We start from the raw sequence: 23,009 nt of genomic DNA on the forward strand, positions 1-23,009 counted from the left end.
TACAGTGAGGTCGCCTTTTCTCCTGAACCCAGTCCCGCAGTGAGAACACGTGAACGTTCTCTCGTCAGTGAACACGTTGATGCCGCCGCAATTCCTCAGAACTTTTATAACGGAGCAGCACGGTGGCCTAGTGGTTAGCACAACCGCCTCACGGCGCTGACGTCCCAGGTTCAATCCCGGCTCTGGGTCACTGTCCGTGTGGAGTTTGCACATTCTCCCCGTCTGCATGGGTTTCGCCCCCACAACCCAAAAGATGTGCAGAGAAGGTGGATTGGCCACGCTAAATTGCCCCTTAATTGGAAAAAATAATTGGGTACACTAAATTTAAAAAAAAAGAACTTTTATAACACTTCCTGCAGTCTGGGCATTTAAACGGTCTCTCATCACTGTGAGCACGTTGGTGTTTCTGCAGGTTGGATGATCGATTAAATCCCTTCCCACATTCAGAGCAGGTGAATGGCCTGTCTCCAGTGTGAATGTGCTCATGTGCCACAAGGTGGAAAGATGTCCTGAACCCCTTCCGGCAGTGAGAGCAGCTGAACGGTGTGGAACTGGTGTGAATGTACTGGTGCTCCCTCAGTATGCGTGGTCTTTTAAAACTCTTTCCACAATCAGTGTAATCAATTAAACTCTCTCTTGTTGGTGTGAACTTGCTGGTGTTTCTGCAGAGCAGAGAAATCAGTGCTTCCCTTCCCACACACAGAGCAGGTGACCGGCCTCTCCCCTGTGTGAATGTGCCAATGTATCAGCAGGGCCGATGACTGAGTAAATCCCTTTCCACATTAGGAGCAGGTGAACTGCCTCTCCCTGCTGTGAATGCGCTGGTGTATCAACAGGCCAGCCAACTGAGTGAATCCCTTCCCACACACTGAGCAGGTGAAAGGTCTCTCTCCAGTGTGAGTGTGTCGGTGACTTTCCAGGCCAACTGGGTAATTGAATCCTCTTCCACAGTCTCCACATTTATACGGTCTTTCCCCGTTGTGACTGCGCTTGTGTCTCATCGGGCCAGATGAACGGTTGAAACCTTGTCCACACACACAACACAGATGCAGTTTTACCCCACTGTGAACAGTGCTTTTTCCTTCCATGTTCAAAAGCTGATGATATTCAGATATTCAGAAAGTGGCTTGTTGGTTTAGGGATATGATTCCCGCTTCGGGCTTTTCAGTGTTGAAGCTTGCGAGAGGTCCCGTGTTCAAATCCCGGAGGTGCCCTTTAGTGTTGTTTAGGGGCTTGTTTAGCACACTGGGCTAAATAGCTGGCTTTTAAAGAAGACCAAGGCAGGCCAGCAGCACGGTTCAATTCCCGTACCAGCCTCCCCGAACATGCGCCGGAATGTGGCGACTAGGGGCTTTTCACAGTAACTTCATTTGAAGCCTACTTGTGACAATAAGCTATTTTCATTTCATTTTTTTCATCCTGAAGAATCAAGTGACTGGGTCAGATCTTGACGTGGTCTTTGATTTATGATTGTCTGAAATTTCTCATCTTCTAATACCCTGAAAAATTAATTGAAAACAGAAAGAGGAAAACATGAGAAACAAGCCACAAAAACAAGTTGTGAAATTCAGCTGAACACATCTGGTAAATTGTGGGGTTGGAACTAAGGTGAAGTGGTAAGCAAGTTGCTGGAATTGTTCCAAATGTTCACTAACGTCCTTCCAAAGATTTAAAAAAAAAATCTATATCAAACCTGCAATAAAATAAAATCCATGACCACTGCCACCGAGAAGGATAAGGGCAGCAGACACTTGGGGAAAAACACCACCTGGAAACTTCCCTCCAAGCCACTCACCACCCTGACAAGGCAAGGAGATATATTGCCATTCCTCCAGGAAATTCCTGGAATTCTCCCTAACAGCACCGTGAGTGCTCCTACACCACATTTTTAAATTTAAATTTAAAAAAAATAAATTTAGAGTACCCAATTCAGTTTTTCCAATTAAGGGGCAATTTAGCGTGGCCAATCCACCTAGCCTGCACATCTTTGGGTTGTGCAATAGTGCTAACCATTGCACCACCGAAATGCTTCACTCAAGTCACCCCACCTTCTGCGTTTGCATTGGACTCTGTCATTGCTGCTGCTTTGGAATACTTTGGGGAATTTGAAATTCTCCATCAATTACCACTCCATCTTACGGGAATTGAACCCACGCTGTTGGCCTTATTTTGCACCACAAACCAGCTATCTAGCACACTGAGCTGAACCAGCTATATAAGCCCCTGTATAAACACCTGAGGAAGGAGCAGTACTCCGAAAGCTAGTGTTTGAAACCTGTTGGACTTTAACCTGGTGTTGTCAGACTTCTTACTATGCTCACCCCAGTCCCACACCGGCATCTCCACATCATCACTCCATCTTTCTGATGGATAATGAAGGGTCTGTACACATGGGTTTATGTATTACTTGGTTCCTAATTTTATAAATTTCCCATTTTCCCCCAATATCCACATCACAGCTCTTTCCTCTCCACATGCTGCCAGACCTGCTGATTTTCCAGCACTTTCACGTTGGTTTTAGTATTTTCGATGGCGAGTTTGTACCCAGCATTCCCCGCGGTAGTGACTGTCCCCTATTCACACCAGAGCAATGTACCGCGCAGGCGCAGTATCGCCCAGTATGGGAGCATGCGCAGTGTAAGTAATGGCGATGGGCAGAGTCGCTCTTTTGTCGTCTCTGCAGCGGGAAGGATGCGGAAACTCTGAGGGAGCGATGGGGACGGATCTGGATAGGGAGGGTTTCTAAACACCTGGTGAGGGCCTCAAACCCCGAATGAGACTCTGCAAGTCCCGCGTTTCCAGTTCTGGGCTTTTCCCCCCAGGCACAGCTTATGGATAACGGTCGCCATTCTGGTTCAGCGCGGAGCGCATGCGCTGTGGCCTTAAGACGCAGTAGGCGGAGCTTCAGGTTTCTGTTCTCACCGGGTCCTAGTGTCCGGGTCTGAAAAAATCCAGGACAGCACGTTTTAAAACATATTTCCCACTTTCGGGTTGGGCATGATGTTCGCGGCCTAGACGGGTATTTGGGTCATATAATTTTATTTAAAAAAAATGAATTTAAAGCATCAGTTCTTTTATTCCAATTAAGGGGCAATATACCGTGGCGAATTCAGCTCCCCTTTTGGGTTGTGGGGGGAGACATACGCAGACATGGGGAATATTTGTAAACGTCACACGGACAGTGACCCGGGGCCGGGTCTTTGGCACCGTGAGACAGCAATGCTTCTCAATTTGGGCCTCATATTTATTTTCAGTCAAAGGTTACAGCCCCTAATAATAATAACCTTTTATTGTCACAAGTATGAAGTTTCTATGAAAAGCCCCTAGCCCTAGTTGCCACATTCCGGCGTCTGTTTGGGTAAGCTGGTACGAGAATTGAACCCATGCTGTTGGCCTTATTCTGCATCACAAACTAGCTATCTAGCCCACTGAGCTAAATCAGCTATATAGCCCCTGTATAGTTACCTGAAGGAACTGCTTCTCCATTTGGTTTACACTTCAACCCCACACTCCGAATCAGTGCCTGCCCAGTGTGGAGGGACTGAATAAGTCACAGGATCTGCTCCTGGACCTGCTCTTGGGCCTGATTAAAACAGCAATTTACAGAGTGGCAAGGGGTAGCTCTGGCTGTCGGTTCCTCTTCTGTGGTCTTGTCAATCCCTGGGTGGTCCGGGAGAGGGGGCGTGCGGTGTCTACTGGAACACTTGAGACCTTCCACACTGGTGGACAGCTCAGGGTACAGAATGTCTCATAGACACTGGAAACAACATTCTGGTTTAGTTGAGAAGGACGTTTGATTGGACCACAATGATGGGCAGCAGGGTAGCATGGTGGTTAGCATAAATGCTTCACAGCTCCAGGGTCCCAGGTTCGATTCCTGGCTGGGTCACTGTCTGTGTGGAGTCTGCACGTCCTCCCGTGTGTGCGTGGGTTTCCTCCGGGTGCTCCGGTTTCCTCCCACAGTCCAAAGATGTGCGGGTTAGGTGGATTGGCCATGCTAAATTGCCCGTAGTGTCCTAATAAAAGTAAGGTTAAGGGGGGGTTGTTGGGTTACGGGTATAGGGTGGATATGTGGGTTTGAGTAGGGTGATCATGGCTCGGCACAACATTGAGGGCCGAAGGGCCTGTTCTGTGCTGTACTAGAACATAGAACAGTACAGCACAGAACAGGCCCTTCGGCCCTCGATGTTGTGCCGAGCAATGATCACCCTACTTAAACCCACGTAACCTGTATACCCGTAACCCAACAATCTCCCCATTAACCTTACACTATGGGCAATTTAGCATGGCCAATCCACCTAACCCGCACATCTTTGGACTGTGGGAGGAAACCGGAGCACCCGGAGGAAACCCACGCACACACGGGGAGGACGTGCAGACTCCACACAGACAGTGACCCAGCCGGGAATCGAACCTGGGACCCTGGAGCTGTGAAGCATTGATGCTAACCACCATGCTACCGTGAGGCCCCCCCCCCCCCCCCCCTGTTCTATGTTCTAAGTTTGGGGAAACAAGAGAGAGAAAAAAATCATAGAAACTGGAATTGTCAGTTCTAAATTTCTATCCTGTACTAACGGTAATACTGACACTGTCGATGTCTTTTACAAGGTACAAGAGGACGATGATTTGCAGATGGGAAACTCAAACCAAACATCATATCGAGATCTGACAGAGTCACTCAATTCATGAGCACCTGAATACCATGGTCTTTGAATGTGGAAGGAGAAATGTTTGTCTGTTCTGTCCGTGGGAAAAGAGTTCAAACATCAGTGTGACTGGAAAAGCACCGAGACACACACACACCCGAGTGAGAGTTTCAGTGAACTGACTGTGGAAAGAGCTTTAACCAGTTACACAGCCTGAAAATAAATCACACCATTCACTGCCAGGAGAAACACGTGTTCTGTGTGTGGACGAGGTTTCCACTGATCATCCAAACTGGACAGACACAACAATACTGACACCACGGAGAAACCGTGGAAATGTGGGGACTGTGGGAAGGGATTCAATTACCCATCCCTGCTGGAAATGCATCGACGCAGTCACACTGGAGAGAGGCCGTTCACCTGCTCCGTGTGTGAGAAGGGATTCATTCAGTCATCCCACCTGCGGACCCACCAGCAAGTTCACATTGATGAGAGGCTGTTTAACCAGTCAGACTGTGATAACAACTCTAAAAGCTCCGAGGACCTGGTCACGCAGCAGGTTGTTCGCACTGAGAGACAGTTCAGCTGCTCTCACTGTGGGAAGCTAGTCAAACGATCACAGAATCTCATTGAACACGAACGCACTCACACTGGGGAGAGACCAGTCACCTGCTCCGTGTGTGGGAAAGGATTCACACGATCATCCCCACCTCGCTACTCACAGACTGGTTCACAGTGATAACAGACCTTTCAAATGTACTGAATGTGAGAAGAGTTATAAAACCACAAGTGATCTGCTGATACACCAGCGAGTTCACAATGAGGAGAGGCCGTTCAGATGTACAGTGTGTGGGAAAGGATTTACTCAGTTATCTGGCCTCCAGAAACACCAGCGATTTCACACTGGGGAGAGGTCATTCACCTGCTCCTTATGTGGAAAAGGATCCATTTATTTAACTAGCCTCAGATCACATAAACTTGTTCACTCGGATAAGAAACCTTTCAAATGTTCTGAATGTGAAAAGAGCTTTAAAACCACAAGTGTTCTGCTCAGACATCAGCGGGTTCACACTGGGGAGAGACCGTTCACCTGCTCGGACTGTGGGAAGGGATTCACTCGCTCATCCCACCTGCTGACGCACCAGCACACTCACACCGGGGTGAGATGGTTCACCTTCTTTGAGGATGAGAAGTTCATCTGACACAGCAACAGGTTGACAAGTGTCTGCAGGGCTGTGATTCTGCTGTTATTGCTGCTGTTAGTCACATCCAGGACTGAACCTTGTTTATTCTGACAGTTGGAGTTTGCTTTTACTGATGTTAATCCCAATAACTGGGCTGGAGTTTATTCCTCTGGATCAATGTCAAATGAACTAATATTGTTTCAGACACACAATCGAGACCTTAATTTCTCCAGGATAAGAGGAGATGAATTGATGTCCTGTTACTGACTGCTGCATTTTTGTGGCTTTTCCTCCTTTCTAACTCCAGACTATTTCAGTTCTCACACCGTCAGTTACTCTCACAGCCATGTCCCAGCTCTCCATCGCTTCCAGTGTGTCTGTCTTAGCTTTGTCATCCAGGGGAGGTATTGGTAACAAACCCAGGATTACTAAACACAAACCCAGTCATTTATACTGATGTACTTGTCTCCCCAATCACCGAGGATGGTGATGTTTGTGGGGCCTCCTCCTTCTGTGATTTGTTTAATTATTCACCACCATATAGATGTAGCAGGACTGCAGCTTTGATCTGAACCTCTGTGTGTGAGATCGCTTAGCCCTGCCTAGAGCATGCTGCTTCCGCTGTTTAGCAAGCTTATAGTCTCCTGTTGTCAGGTCAGCAGATTGGAATGTGTTTTAGGGAAACCTGGTGCTGCTCCTGACATGTTCTCCTCCCCTCTATGGTGAATCAGGGTTAGTCCCTTGGCTTGATGACAATGGTAGAGTGAGGGATATGCCAGCCTGTGAGGTTACAGATTGTGTTTGAATATTGTGCTGCTGATGGCTCACAGCACCTCATGGATGCCCAGTTTCATTTAGATCTGTCCTGAATCTATCCCATTTAGCACAGTGATAGGCAGGACTATGGAGGCTATATTTTATATTCCAGCCCCCTGACAGAAAAACCTTCCTAATTACTCGCCGTTCCTGCATGTTACCTTTCTGGGATTATTTTGGGACACCCAGTCCACTCCGTCCAGCATCATTATGCACTCTCTCTCCATTTAAATAATGTTCTGTTTTTTCTATTCTTGCTGCCAAATGGACATCCTCACATTTTCCCACATTTACTCCATCTGCTAAAGTTAACGTCCAGTCACTTGAACATATCTGACCCTTTTCAGACTCTTTGTATCCTCCTTAACCAACTTGCCCTCCTACCAATCTCTGTATCAACAAGAAGTTTGGCGCAAACACAGTTGGTTCCTTCATCCACATCATTGATATTGGTTGGAAATGGTTTTGGCCCCGGCACTGATCCCTGCAACACTCCAATAGTTACAGTTTGCTGACCTGAAAATAGACACGGACCGCACAGTGGTCCCAATATAATATGCACAGGTGAATCTGTGACCGGTAGGTTGGTGAGGATGAGGTCAAGTGTATTTATCCTGCTTGGTTCCCTCACTACCTGCTGCACACCCAGTCCAGCAGCGAGACCTCCTTCAGGACAGACAGCTCAATGGTGGTACCAAGCGAGTCTTGGTGATGGGCATTCCCGCACCCACAGTACCTTGAATGCCCACCCCCTCCCTCGCCCATCCCCTCAGTGCTTATTCCAAGTAATGTTCAACATGGAGGAGTATTGATTCGGTGGCTGAAGGAGGGCAGTAATCAGCATGAGATTTCCTTGCCCATGTTTGACCCGACACCATTTGATTTCATGGGGCTCAGCATCAATGTTGAACATAGAACATAGAACACTACAGCGCAGTACGGGCCCTTCGGCCCTCGATGTTGCGCCGACCTGTGAAACCATCTGAAGCCTATCTGACCTACACTATTCCATTTTCATCCATATGTCTATCCAGTGACCACTTAAATGCCCTTAAAGTTGGCGAGTCTACTACTATTGCAGGCAGGGCGGACACCCCTACTACTCTCTGAGTAAAGAAACTGCCTCTGACATCTGTCCTATATCTCTCACCCCTCAATTTAAAGCTATGTCCCCTCGTGTTGGTCATCACCATCCGAGGAAAAAGACTCTCACTGTCCACCCTATCTAACCCTCTGACTATATGTCTCTATTAAGTCACCTCTCAGCCTTCTCCTCTCTAACGAAAACAACCTCAATTCCCTGAGCCTTTCCTCGTAAGACCTTCCCTCCATACCAGGCAACATCCTAGTAAATCTCCTCTGAACCCTTTCCAAAGCTTCCACATCCTTCCTATAATGTGGTGACCAGAACTGCACGCAGTACTCCAGGTGTGGCCGCACCAGAGTTATGTACAGCTTCAGCATGACCTTGTGGTTCCGAAACTCAATCCCCCTGCTTATAAAGGCTAGCACACCATATGCCTTCTTAACAGCCCTATTAACCTGGGTGGCAACTTTCAGGGATTTATGTACCTGGATGCCGAGATCTCTCTGTTCATCTACACTACCAAGAATCTTGCCATTAGCCCAGTACTCTGCATTCCTGTTACTCCTTCCAAAGTGAACCACCTCACACTTTTCCGCATTAAACTCCATCTGCCACCTCTCAGCCCAGCTCTGCAGCCTATCTATGTCCCTCTGTATCCTATAACATCCTTCAGCACTATCCACAACTCCACCGACCTTCGTGTCATCTGCAAATTTACTAACCCATCCTTCTACACCCTCTTCCAGGTCATTTATAAAAATGACAAACAGCAGTGGCCCCAAAACAGATCCTTGCGGTACACCACTAGTAACTGAACTCCAGGATGAACATTTGCCATCAACCACCACCACCCTCTGTCTTCTTTCAGCTAGCCAATTACTGATCCAAACCGCTAAATCACCTTCAATTCCATACTTCCTTATTTTCTGCAATAGCCTACCGTGGGGAACCTTATCAAACGCCTTACTGAAAATGAGGACACCCAGGACCATCTCTCACACTGTATACTTCCGTGCTGCTATCTCTACTCTGGTCTGACCTGCTGGTGGGACCGGACATTTTGACACGAAGAATAAAAGAGAAGCACATTATCTAAATGGTGAGAGAGTGCAGATCTCGAGTTGCAGAGAAATCTGGGTATCATAGAATCTATGGCACGGAGACAGGCCCTTCGGCCCAAACTGGTCCATGCAAGCCCATCTAAGCTCACCCCTTTGCCTGCATTTGGCCCATATCTCTCTTAATCGTCCCGATCCACGTATATGCCTTTTCAATGTTGTCAATGTCCCTGCCTCAACCACTTTCTCCGGTAGCTCATTCCACATACGTACCACTCTGTATAAAAAAGTTGCTCCTCAGATTCCCATTAATTCTTTCCACTATTAACTTAAACCTGTGCCCTCTAGTTCTCAATTCCCCAACCCTGAGAAAAGGCTGAGTGCATTCACCTTATCCATGCCTCTCATGATCTTATACACCTCTAAGATCATCGCTCAGTCTCCTACACTCCAAAGAAAAAGGTCCTGGCCTGTCCATCTATAACTCAGTCCCTTGAGTCCTGGCAACATCCTTGTAAATCTCTTCTGCACTCTCTCCAGTTTAATAACATCTTTCCTACAGCAAGGCGACCAGAACTGAACACCACACTCCAGGTGCGACCTCACCAACGTCCTGTACAATTGCAACATAACTTCCCAACTTGTATACTCAGTGCCCTGACTGATGAAGGCCAGCATGCCAAAAGCCTTCTTCACTGCCCTATCTACCTGTGACTCCACCTTTAGAGAACCGTGCGCCTGAACTCCAAGATCCCTCTGTTCCATGATACACCGGAATGCCCTACCATTCACTGTGAAATTCCTACCTTGATTTGACTTTCTGAAATGCAACTCCTCACACTGATCTGTATTGAACTGCATTTGCCATTTCTCGGCCTACTTCCCCAGCTGACCAAGATCCTGCTACAATTTCTAATAACCTTCCTCACTGTCGACAATACCACCTATTTTAGTGTCATCTGCAAACTTACTGATCATGCCTTGTACATTCTCATCCAAATCGTTGATATAGATAAGCAGACACAGCAGGTAATTGGGAAAGCTAACAGAATATTGCCCTTTATTGTGATGGGGGAATTGATTACATAAATAGGGAGGTTGTGCTTCAGTTACCCAGAGCACGAGTGAAACCACATCTCGAAAACGGAGTACAGTATTGGTCTCCTTGTGAGACCACATCTCGAAAACTGAGTACAGTATCGGCCTCCTTGTGAAACTACATCTCCAATACTGAGTATAGTATTGATCTCCTTGTGAAACTATATCTCCAATACTGAGTACAGTATCGGCCTCCTTGTGAAACTACATCTCCAATACTGAGTACAGTATCGGCCTCCTTGTGAAACTACATCTCCAATACTGAGTATAGTATTGATCTCCTTGTGAAACTACATCTCCAATACTGAGTACAGTATCGGCCTCCTTGTGAAACTACATCTCCAATACTGAGTACAGTATCAGCCTCCTTGTGAAACTACATCTCCAATACCGAGTACAGTATCGGCCACCTTGTGAGACCACATCTCCAATACTGAGTACAGTATTGATCTCCTTGTGAAACTACATCTCCAATACTGAGTACAGTATTGGTCTCCTTGTGAAACTACATCTCCAATACTGAGTACAGTATTGATCTCCTTGTGAAACTACATCTCCAATACTGAGTATAGTATTGATCACCTTGTGAAACTACATCTCCAATACTGAGTACAGTATCGGCCTCCTTGTGAAACTACATCTCCAATACTGAGTACAGTATCGGCCTCCTTGTGAAACTACATCTCCAATACTGAGTACAGTATCGGCCTCCTTGTGAGACCACATCTCCAATACTGAGTACAGTATTGATCTCCTTGTGAAACTACATCTCCAATACTGAGTACAGTATCGGCCTCCTTGTGAAACTACATCTCCAATACTGAGTACAGTATTGATCTCCTTGTGAAACTACATCTCCAATACTGAGTACAGTATTGATCTCCTTGTGAAACTACATCTCCAATACGGAGTACAGTATCGGCCTCCTTGTGAAACTACATCTCCAATACTGAGTACAGTATCGGCCTCCTTGTGAGACCACATCTCCAATACTGAGTACAGTATTGGTCTCCTAAGGGCAGCACGGTGGCCTAGTGGTTAGCACAACCGCCTCACGGCACTGAGGTCCCAGGTACGATCCCGGCTCTGGGTCACTGTCCGTGTGGAGTTTGCACATTCTCCCCGTGTCTGCGTGGGTTTCGCCCCCACAACCCAAAAATGTGCAGAGTAGGTGGATTGGCCACGCTAAATTGCCCCTTAATTGGAAAATATAATTGGGTAATCTAAATTTTAAAAAAAGTATTGGTCTCCTTGTGAAACTACATCTCCAATACTGAGTACAGTATCGGCCTCCTTGTGAAACCACATCTCGAATACTGAGTATAGTATTGGTCTCCTTATTTAAGGATGTAAATGTGTTGGATGCGGTTCAGAGAAGGTTTACTAGACTAATACTAGGACTGGATGGGTTATATTCTCAGGAAAGGTTGGGCAGATTAGGATTGTACCCCCTGGGGTTTAGAAGAGTCTCCTTGAGAGGCGACTTGATTGAAACATATAAGATCCTGAGGGGTATTGACAGGGTGGATGTGGAGAGGATATGTCATGTTGTTGGAGAATCCAGAACTAGGGATCACAGTTAAAACATAACCTGTCGCTCATTTAAAACGGAGATGAGAAGATTTTTTCGCTCTGAGGATCGTGCGTCTCTTCCTCAAAGGGCTGTGGAAGCCGAGTCTGCGAATATTTCTCAGGCAGATTTTTGGATTCTTGGTCAGTAAGGTGGTGATAGGTTATCGGGGGCTGGGGGGGGGGGGGGGGGGGGGGGGGGGCGGCAGGGAGGTAGGCAGGATGCAGGTTTGAGGTTATTATGAGATCAGCCACAATCTGATTAAATGGCAGAGCCGACTCGAGGGGCCGAATGGTCTGTACCTGCTCCTTGTGTGAATGAAACATCAGCAATAAGGTGTGATTCACTGAGTATGACCATGTCAGCTTGTTACTGACTGGACTGTGGAGCTGTCGGCAAAGCCATGTTTAATAATTAGTTTTAGTTTGTGTGTAACGGTCAGGTAATTGAATCATAGAATCTCTACAGTGCAGGAGGCCATTCGGCCCATTGAGTCTGCACTGACACTTGGGAAGAGCCCTACCTAGGCCCACTCTCCCGCCCAGTCCCCGTAACCCCACCTAATCTTTTGGACACTTAAGGGAAATTTAGCATGGCCAATCCACCAAACCTGCACACCTTTGGACTATGGGAGGAAACCGGAGCACCCGGAGAAAACCCATGCAGGCACGGGGAGAATATCTAAACGTCACATAGACAGTCTTCTGCCTCCCTCCCTTCTTAAACAGCGGTGTTACATTAGCCATTTTCCAGTCCTCTGGGACCCTCCCTGCCTCCAGTGATTCCTGAAAGATCACCACCAATGCCTTGACAATCTCCTCGGCTATCTCTTTCAGAACCCTGGGGTGTAGTCCATCCGGTCCAGATGTGTTCTATTGAAGTATTAACCTGAGGAATTGTAATATAAAACAATGCAGAGTCTAGTATCATAATAACTAAGACGGAGCCCTGTGTAATAAAATGGAAACATGGTCTTCAGTAGTAATAACAAAGACAGGGCCTGGTAAACTAAATCTGTGTCATGTAATAATGTCAGAATTATTTTTTTTAATGATCTGCAATTACAGTTAGAATTAAGTTTTAAATGCTGAAAAATAAATTGTGAAAATAATTAGTAAACAATAATGGGTTTGTGCACAATCGGAGATATTAGTTTTATTTGAAAAGTACCAGGAGACAAGGGTTCAGTTATGTGGAGAGATGAGAGATTTGTAGAATCATTTAACACAAAACAAGACCATTTGACCCATCATATCTGTGTTGTCTCTTTGAAATAGTTCTCCAGTTCATCCCACTCCAGGGCACTTTTCCTATACCTCTAATTTTGCCACTGTGAGTATGTATCCAATTGCTTTTTGGAAGTAATTATTGAAAGTAGTGACCCAGTCAGGCAGTGCACACCAACCAGATCAAAACTGCTGCCTGAAATAAACACCTCCTCATCCGGCCTCTTGCTCCTTTGCAGATGATCTGAAATCTGTACATCCTCTGGTTCTGGCTGGTTGGAAATTTCTCCCCATCCGCTCCATCAAAACCCTTCATGAGCGAAAGACCTCAATTCAATCTCGCCTGGATCTACTGACATTTCTCCCAGATGGTTTGTCCAATAAGATGCAGCTTCATTGTGTCATTGCTGACGTATTTCTCCCGCTCCGACAAGGGGATCAGATCCTTGATCTGGGCGTTCCTGGAGTGCGGAACCTCTAGGCTCTTCGTGTCATTCACAAACCACACGCCATTGACACATCGGTAAAGCAGAATGCTCAGCTTGTGAGAATGTGTCTTACCAGCTGGGTCACAATTGCTCACCAAGGCAGAGAGAGTGGAAAAGTCATCGTCCTGCCAAACATTATCAAAATTCATGCAATTGACATTTAGCCGCTTGATTAAGGTCCTTTGACCTTTTGGGGAAAAGGTAACAGACCACTGAGTCTTCAGTTTGAAATTGCTGCTCGATAATGATGCCGGAATAGATGTTTTACCCATATTGTCATATCCTTTGATGTCCCAGGCGTGGCTGAAACTTTCTGACGTATACAGCCTCATGGTAAATGGGATGGTGGTAATATCATGGTGTTGGCTGATGGCATCCGTAGGTAAAAGGTGCACTTGGTAGACCAGCAAGCTCTCCCGGTGCAGATAGGTAGAGATTGCATCGGGCAGGCTTCCTCTGGCTTGGAGATCATACAGTTTCTCTGGGGGCATCATAGGGTAGCGAATGTGCTGCAGCATTTCTACAGTATGGGCAGGATGAAGGGACAGCCAACTCACCAGGGCTTGGAAAAGGACCACTTCATCTTCCACAACCAGGTCAGAACTTTGGAGGAGAGCAGAGAGTTGGTGGGGTTCCATCGATGTCCAGCCTGGGGACTTTATGATGGTGCCAATGTTCCAGGCTATAAACCGGAGGCATTTCTCTTCCAGTTGGGTCAGGCCAGTCAGCTTGGCATATCTCTGCCATGTGATGGCGCGGTTGGAGGAGCCCAGGGCAGCCACATTGGCCAACATGAACTGCTGGCAGCTTTCTCTCAGCTCCTGGACGTTGTACTTTTCTGACAGAAGGTGAAGGGGAAGCACATTCACGGTGCTGAGGGTGACACTCCTGTTGTAGAGATACCTCAGGAAATCCTGGAAGTGATCCAGGCAGTCCTCTTCCTCAGTGAGGTGGACAGTCTGGTCTTTAGCATCCAACCAACGCTCAGTGTCCAACAAGGTCCTGAAGACGTCGCTGCGCACGACCAGGATGAACTTGTGGGCGTTCAGTGTGAGCTTTTTGTTCACAATCAGTTTGGTGTCGCTGAAATCCTCCTTGTTGAACAGGGCAGAGAGGGTATTAACAAAGCTGGTCTGGTGATCGAGACTCTCCAATGGCCCAGTGACATCCATCATCTGTCAGTGAAGTTCAGCCCTAACTAACCAGGAGCAAGGAGACAGTGAGCAGGGATAATGGGAACCAATGGAGAGCAGAATGTGACTAACGGAGCCTCCTCACCCCAGCCTTCAGCCAGGGATCTGTACTGGGGTCTCAGACACCCTCACCCCAGCCTTCAGCCAGGGATCTGTACTGGGGTCTCAGACACCCTCACCCCAGCCTTCAGCCAGGGATCTGTACTGGGGTCTCGGACACCCTCACCCCAGCCTTCAGCCAGGGATCTGTACTGGGGTCTCAGACACTCTCACCCCAGCCTTCAGCCAGGGATCTGTACTGGGGTCTCAGACACCCTCACCCCAGCCTTCAGCCAGGGATCTGTACTGGGGTCTCAGACACCCTCACCCCAGCCTTCAGCCAGGGATCTGTACTGGGGTCTCAGACACCCTCACCCCAGCCTTCAGCCAGGGATCTGTACTGGGGTCACAGACACCCTCACCCCGGCCTTCAGCCAGGGATCTGTACTGGGGTCTCAGACACCCTCACCCCAGCCTTCAGCCAGGGATCTGTACTGGGGTCTCGGACACCCTCACCCCAGCCTTCAGCCAGGGATCTGTACTGGGGTCTCAGACACTCTCACCCCAGCCTTCAGCCAGGGATCTGTACTGGGGTCTCAGACACCCTCACCCCAGCCTTCAGCCAGGGATCTGTACTGGGGTCTCAGACACCCTCACCCCAGCCTTCAGCCAGGGATCTGTACTGGGGTCTCAGACACCCTCACCCCAGCCTTCAGCCAGGGATCTGTACTGGGGTCTCAGACACCCTCACCCCAGCCTTCAGCCAGGGATCTGTACTGGGGTCTCAGACACCCTCACCCCAGCCTTCAGCCAGGGATCTGTACTGGGGTCTCAGACACCCTCACCCCAGCCTTCAGCCAGGGATCTGTACAGGGGTCTCAGACACCCTCACCCCAGCCTTCAGCCAGGGATCTGTACTGGGGTCTCAGACACCCTCACCCCAGTCTTCAGCCAGGGATCTGTACTGGGGTCTCAGACACACTCACCCCAGCCAGGGATCTGGACTGGGGTCTCAGACACCCTCACCCCAGCCTTCAGCCAGGGATCTGTACTGGGGTCTCAGACACTCACCACATTTATGAACAAGTTGGGTAAAAGACTATTTTTAATATAAATTTAGAATACCCAATTCTTTTTTTTTCCAATTAAGGGGCACTTTAGCATATCCAAATCATCTACCTTGCACATCATTTTTGGGTTACGGGGGTGAGATCCACGCAGACACGGGAAGAATGGGCAAGCTTTACACAGACAGTGACCCGGGGCCGTGACTGAATCCAGGTCCTTGGTGCCATGAGGCAGCAGTGCTAACCGCTGTGCCACCGTGCTACCCTGGATGAAAGACTAAAGACCATATTTCTAAGTTTGCTGATCAGACTACGAGGGCGTAAAAATAAGTAATGGAGATAGGATAAGAAGCGGCCGCATGGTGGCGCAGTGTTAGCACTGCTGCTTACGGCAGTGAGGACCGGGGTTCGATCCCGACCCTGGGTCACTGTCCGTGTGCAGTTTCCCCATTCTCCCCATGTCTGCGTGGGTCTCACCCCTACAACCCAAAGATGTGCAGGGCAGGTGGATTGGCCACGCTAAATTTCCCCTTAATTGGACAAAAAGAATTAGATAAATTTAAAAACAGAATGTAGATGGAATCAGAAGCTGGGAGAAAGTTACAAAGGGGCATTGTTGCAGGTTAAGGGAATGGACCAATCTTTAGTGGACGGAATTCCAATCTGAATGCTGGGAAACGAGGCGCGGATAAGCAGAAAAAGTTAAGCATCCAAATCTGCTCAACAGATAGAAAAATAATGTCACAAGATAATGGATTGTTGGCCTTTACCTGGAGGGAACTGGATTACAAATAGGTTGACCTTGTGTTTCAGTGATAGAGATCTGGTTCTACCCATCTGGAGGCTGTGCTCAGTCCCAGGCATCACAACACAGGAAGAATATATATTGGCCTTGGAAGGTGCAGCACAGATTCATGGGAATGTTTCAAATAAAAATCCAGACTCACTGAAGAAGAGGCGTCAATCTCTCCTACAGTGCAGAAGGCCATTCGGCCCACTGAGTCTGTACCGGCCCTTGGAAAGAACACCGTACTTCAGCCCAGGCTGCCACCCTATCCCTGTAACCCAACCTAACCCTTTGGACTCTAAGGATCAATTTATCATGGCCAATCACCTAACCTGCACATCTTTGGACTGTGGGAGGAAACTGGAGCACCCGGAGGAAACCCACGCACACACGGGGAGAAACTGCTAACTCCACACAGACAGTCACCCGAGGCCCTGTAGCTGTACGGCAGCAGTGCTAACCACCATGCCGCCCTCCATACCTCCCTCGCTGTGCTTCTCTCTCTTTCCTGTCTGTCTCTCCAGCTCTCTGTATCTCTCTATCCCGGTCTCTTCCACTATCTCTGCTTCTCCTACTCCATACCTGTATTGCAGTAAAATGCTGCAGTAAAGTCAGAGTTCTCACCAATGATTTAAACGTTTGAACGAACGACACTCTATTAGAGCAGGCAGGAATCTTTAGCTCCTCACTTTCACTTCCTGGTTCTGACGAGATTTCTGTGGTCGGGAACAATAAATTCCACCCCTCCCACACAGGAGCCACCACCATCAAACCCTCAGAAACAAACTTAAAGATAGAAAGAAAAACTCCCGAGGGACATCACAGGTGGGCAATATTAGACAAAACAAAATGTTTACCAAGCCAAAGGAGGAGGGAAGAGCAGAATCTGGATCAGTGAAGTGGGTTTAACACCCAGCTCTCCCTCAACATCACTTCTCTTGACCCTCTCCACTGACTCCAAAATCCTCACACTGGGTGTCTGACACCCAATTGGAAAAATAAATAATAATACTCAATAGGGTAAATATCTGGGGAAGTTCAAAATTAGTGGACATATTTCTTAGAGCTTCCTCTTAAAACAAGATGTGGAGATGCCGACGTTGGACTGGGGTGAGCACAGTAAAAAGTCTTACAACACCAGGTTAAAGTCCAACAGATTTGTTTCCAATCACTAGCTTTCGGAGCACTGCTCCTTCCTCACGTGAAAGAAGAGGTGAATTCCACAACCACATATATAGACAAAGTCAATGATGCAAAGTGATACTTTGAATTAGAGACTTTGCAGGTAATTAAGTCTTTATAGGTCCAGACGGTGCAACTGGAGAGAAGGATAATCACAGGTTAAAGAGGTGTGAATTGTCTCAAGCCAGGACAGTTGGTAGAATTTTGCAAGCCCAGGCCAGATGGCGGGAGGTGAATGTAATGCAACATGAATCCAGGGTCCCAGTTGAGGCCGTACCCGTGTGCGGAAATTGGCTATTACTTTCTGATCAGCGATTCTGCGTTGTCGCACATCCTGAAGGCTGCCTTGGAGAACACTTACCCGGAGATCAGAGGCTGAATGCCCTTGACTGCTGAAGTGTTCCCCGACTGGAAGGGAACATTCCTGCCTGGTGATTGTCGCGCAATGTCCGTTCATCTGCTGTCACAGCACCTGCATGGTCACAACCTCTGCACGACGTGTCAGATCATCGACATGGATACCACCATTACACGTGCGAACACCACCCACCAGGTACACGGTACATTCTTGTGCGACTTGGCCAACGTTACCTACCTCATACGCTGCAGGAAAGGATGTCCCGAGGCGTGGTACATTGGCAAAACCATCGAAAAAGTCTCTATAACCGGTGTGACTGCCTTGGTGTCTCAGCAGGCTGGATGAACAAGTGAATCCTTTCGCACACACAGAGCAGGTGAATTAATCTCTCCATTGTGAACTCGCTGATGTCTCAGCAAGTTGGATAAATCGCTGAATCCCTTCCCACACATGCAGCAGATGAATGGCCTCTCCCCATTGTGAATGCGCTTGTGTGTCTGTAAGTGGGATGACTGAGTGAATCCTTTCCCACACTCAGTGCAGGTGAATGGCTTCTCCCCAGTGTGAACTCGCTGGTGTCTCTGTAGGTTGGATGAATCACCAAATCCTTTCCCACATACTGAGCAGGTGAATGGCTTCTCCCCGGTGTGAATTCTCTGATGTCTCAGTAGATCGTACGACATTCTAAATCTCTTTGTGCAGTGACAGCAGCTGAACGGTCTCTCCTCAGTGTGAATGTCTACCTGATGGTCCATCAGTGCAGGGCTTAGAAAACAGCTCCCACAGTCAGAGCATTTAAAATGTGTCTCATTGCTTTGGGTGCCTTGTTGTTGCAACAGACCAGATGACTGAGTGAATCGCTTTCCACACATGGAGCAGGTGAATGGTTTCTCCCCAGTGTGAATGTGACGGTGTCTCACCAGGCTCGATAACTGAGTGAATCCCTTCCCACACTCCGAGCAGGTGAATGGTCTCTCCCCGGTGTGAATGTGTTGGTGTTTCACCAGGAGGGATGAGTGAATGAACTCCTTCCCGCACTCGGAGCAGGTGAACAACCCCTGACCTGTGTGGAATCTCTGGTGATTCCGCAAGGCGGATGACCGTGCAAATCCCTTCCCACACTCAGGGCAGGAGAACGGCCTCTCCCCAGTGTGAACCCGCTGGTGTGTCAGCAGGTTGTATGAATCACTGAATCCCTTCCCACACTCAGGGCAGGAGAATGGCCTCTCCCCAGTGTGAAGTCGTTGGTGCCTCTGCAGGGTTGATGAATCAATTAATCCTTTCCCACACACTGAACAGGAGAACGGCCTCTCTCCGCTGTGACTGCGCCGATGGGTTTCCAGCTCACAGGGAGCACGGAATCCCTTCCCACAGTCCCCACATTTCCACGGTTTCTCCATATCGGTGGCTGTGTCTCCAGGTTGGACCATCGGTCGAAGCCTCGTCACGTATGAGGTCTCTCCCCGCTGTGAATGGTGTGATGATTTTGAGGCTGTGTAACTGGTTGAAGCTTTTTCCAGTCAGTACATTGGAACACTCACTCGGCTGTGGGTGTATCTCGGTGCTTTTCCAGTCACACTGATGTTTGAAACCCTTTGAAGCAGACAGAACAGACAAACATTTTTCATTCTAGATGCAACAGCCGATGATATTCATGTCCTGATGAATCGAGTAACTGTCAGATCTTGTCAGGATGTTTGGTTTGAGATTTCTGTCTGCAAATCCTCACTTCTAATATCCTGTGAAAGGAATTTACAAAATTCATTCGTGAGAACAGGATAGAAATGCAGAACAATTCTATTTTCTGTGGAACATCTTTCCTCCCTCAATCTTCAAAATCTGCAAATCTCCAGACCATACGGTTTCCCTCGCTTCCCCCCTGCAATATATACACTCGCAATTCTCCTGAAGGTGCTGATTCAAGCTGATGGACAGATCCATGCTGACTACCTCCTGTCCTGGACTCAGAGATCACAGGAAAGAGGAGCAGAAGTAGGCCACTCGCTCCATCAGGACTGCTTTGCCATTAATAGGAATATGAGTGACAAGTTTGCCCCTTTGTCGTCCCTTTTCACCCCACCAGCCTCCGCATTCAAAGGATAATTATCTGCAATTTCTGCCAAATCCAGCACGATGCCACCATGAAACAGATCTACTCACCACCCCAGTCAGCATTCTGCAGGGACCGCTACCTCTGTGACACCCTGGTTCACTCCTCCATCTCCCTCAACTCCTTACTGCATTTCCTTCAATGCATTCGCAGAAGGTGCAGTACCCATCCCATGACTTCCTCCCTGTCCAAGTTTCTCCTTTCAGCTGAAGCAGCGTTTCATTGCAGCTCCTTCAATTTAATCTACTGCATGTGCTGCTCCCCAATGTGGTCTCCTCTACACTGGGGAGACTAAATGCTGACTGGTTGACAGGTTTGTGGAACACCTTTGCTCAGTCCACAGCCTTCCTGTCAGTTGCCATTTAACTCACCACCTTGCTCCTGTGCCTTTGGCCTGCTGCAATGCTTCAGCTGTGCCCAATACCAACTGGAGGAACAACACTTCATCTTCCGGTTCGGCGCATTCCAGCCTTCTGGACTCTACATTTAGGTGAACAAATTTAAACTGTGAACCTTCCCTCTGAAAGAGGCCCACTTCCCCCGCCCTACCCCCATCCACCATTTGAACACCAAAAGCAACTAAGCATGACCAATCCACCTAACTTGCACATCTTTGGACTGTGGGAGGAAACCAAAGCACCCGGAGGAAACCCGCGCAGACACGGCGAGAACGTGCAGACTCCGCACAGTCACTCCAGCCGGAATTGAATCCCCATCCCCGGCGCTGTGAGGCAGCAGTGCTAACCACATGTGCAATCAATGTCACTGAGGCAAATTCCTGCAATATGTCCCTTTCTGGCGGCGTGGGGCAACCTGGATCTCCGGGGGTTGCTCCCTCTGCATACGCCCTCAATAAAGATGGCGCCCGCACATGCGCCCTCCTTCATGGTGCCCACAATAAAGATGGCGCCCGCGCATGCGCCCTGTTGTATAGCGCCCCGTTTCAAAATGGCGGCCATCGATTCGGGCCTTTCATCGGAACCACGAATGCGACCCGATCGGTGCAAACGGGGTACCGGGAGTTTCATATTCGGCGTTCGGCGCCTCTATTCAGTGTTTATAAAGCCTTCCAACCCAGGCGCCAATTCCACCGCTCCCTCCTTACCGGGTGATTTCTCAATTGAAATCACTGCTGATTCCAACCCAACAGCCACCTTCAGTAACCACACTGCGCATGCTCTGCATCACCATACCCAGCTGATTGAAGGAAGGTCGCGACCAATAGAAAGAGTGTGGAGGACCGAGCGGGAGGGGCTGGTCCTCCAGCCAATCAGACTGAATGAGGGGCGGGGCTGAGCCCGGATCTCCCTCATTGGCTGAAACTCTGCTTCATTTTGAAGCTGATTTGTCTCAAACTCCAGGAGAAAACTGGACCTTCCTGTTTGTGGCTTTAAACAGATGAAACCCTGTGGGTCTGGAGCAAACATTTCAACATTTGTCACTGAAACGTGGAAATCTGAAGCAACTCACAAACAATTGAAGGCTGAGTTGAAGAATTAACTGGGTAGACAGCACATGTCACAGGGAGAGCCCCTGGTTTCAATAAATAAACTGGCACGGCGACAGTGGCTCAGTGGTATTATCACTGGACTGGTAAACCAGAAAGACAGATTCCTGCAACTCGAGATAAAATATGTCCCTGTCAGAGACCTGGTTTACTAGATGGCTCTGCGGTTCCAGGTTCAAATCCTGCCATTGCAGATGGAAAAACCTGGAGTTAAATGATTTCAGAACTGATCCCTGTGATAGCTGGTATCCCATTGCTATCTCTTGGTAAGACCAAAATGTAGGCCAAAAATGGGATTATGCACACATGGAATTTGTGATCTAAGGATAATAGTGAGGAGGAAGGGAAAGCAGCAGCCACTTTATGTTGTTCCAAGAGAAGTGGGATCTTGCTGTGTAGATGTCAGGTTTTACAGAGCACATGGTTACATAGCCTGTTGTTTCACCCTGGATGGAAAATCTCTGAATGGTTCCATTCAAATCACTTGATTGGAGAATCAAAGAACTAATAATAATTTTTATTATTGTCAAAGTAGGCTTACATTAACACTGCAATGAAGTTACTGTGAAAATCCCCTGGTCACACTCCGGCGCCTGTTCGGGTACACTGAGGGAGAATTCAGAACGTCCAATTCACATAACAGCACGTATTTTGGGACTTGTGGGACAAAACCTTAGCACCCGGAAGAAACCCACCCAGACACTGGGAGAATGTGCAGACTTCACACAGACAGTGACCCAAGTTGGGAATCAAACCTGGGTCCCTGGCGCTGTGAATCAGCAGTGCTAACTACTGTGCTACTGTGCCTAACTTTGAGAGAGGAAGATTTGTGTTATTGCTGATGAGAAGCAGCAGCTCCACTCAGACATGCGCATACTATCTATCCATTCTATCTATCATGCACATCGAAACAGAGAAAATAGGAGCAGGAGAAATCCATTTGGTCCATCGAGCCTGCTCCACCATTCAATATGATGATGGCCAAACATCTAACTCAGTCGCTTTGTTCCTGTATCCTTTGATCCCTTTAGCCACGGGAGCTATATCTAATTCCTTCTTGAAAACATACAATGTTCTGGGGGGGGGGGGGATGTTTTGTTGTTTTGTACTAAAGGGACAGGCATAGTTGTTTTGTGCCAATGTCGGGCATTAATACATTTCCTCTTCAGTGTATACGCTGGGGGGGGGGGGGGGGGGGGGTTCTGTCCTGTCTATTGAAGGGACGGGCAGATGTTTTGGGGGAATGATGGGTGTTAGTTTACCTCTTCCGCTGTGTATGCACTGGGGGAGGGGGGGGGGGGGGACTGTTCTTTCTGTTCTTTGTAAATTTTTATTTTCTGTCTTTTTGTTGTTGATATTCTGCAAAAATTTGAATAAAAATTTTTTTTTTTTTAAAACATACAATGTTCTGACCTCAACTGCTTCCTGTGGTAGGGAATTCTACATGCTTACCACTCTATGGGTGAAGAAATTTCGAAATGTCTCCTCATTTCAGTCCAAAATGGTTTACCCTGTATTCTTAGACTACGACCTCTGGTTCTGGACACCCCGGCCATCACGAACATTCTTCCTGCGATTACCTAGTCTAGTTCT

General features: G+C 48.0%; 1 protein-coding gene across 4 annotated transcripts; it reads right to left on the reverse strand.

The window, feature by feature from the left end:
* Positions 1 to 343: 343 nt before the first annotated feature.
* Positions 344 to 21,091, reverse strand: LOC119960555 (BTB/POZ domain-containing protein 17-like). 4 transcript variants are annotated; one of them, XR_005459449.1, is made up of 3 exons: positions 21,015 to 21,091; positions 18,037 to 19,538; positions 344 to 1,499 (listed from the first exon to the last, which is right to left on the reverse strand). XR_005459449.1 is itself a non-coding variant. In XM_038788210.1 (3 exons), the coding sequence occupies exon 3, from the start codon at positions 14,346 to 14,348 to the stop codon at positions 13,035 to 13,037; it is 1,314 nt and encodes a 437-aa protein (XP_038644138.1). In that variant the 5' UTR covers positions 14,349 to 14,371; positions 18,037 to 19,538; positions 21,015 to 21,091; the 3' UTR covers positions 12,588 to 13,034. The 4 variants fall into 4 exon arrangements, 2 of the variants coding, with proteins under 2 accessions (XP_038644138.1, XP_038644137.1); XR_005459448.1 differs by having other exon boundaries at positions 17,803 to 19,538; XM_038788210.1 differs by lacking the exon at positions 344 to 1,499 and adding an exon at positions 12,588 to 14,371.
* Positions 21,092 to 23,009: the final 1,918 nt, after the last annotated feature.

This window comes from Scyliorhinus canicula, unplaced genomic scaffold (genome assembly GCF_902713615.1).
Source record: "Scyliorhinus canicula unplaced genomic scaffold, sScyCan1.1, whole genome shotgun sequence".
In the NCBI taxonomy this organism is placed as follows: domain Eukaryota; kingdom Metazoa; phylum Chordata; class Chondrichthyes; order Carcharhiniformes; family Scyliorhinidae; genus Scyliorhinus; species Scyliorhinus canicula.

Coding starts and splice junctions, on each gene's coding strand:
- LOC119960555 (XM_038788210.1), bottom strand. CDS start 14,348: ATGATGGATGTCACTGGGCCATTGGAGAGTCTCGATCACCAGACCAGC.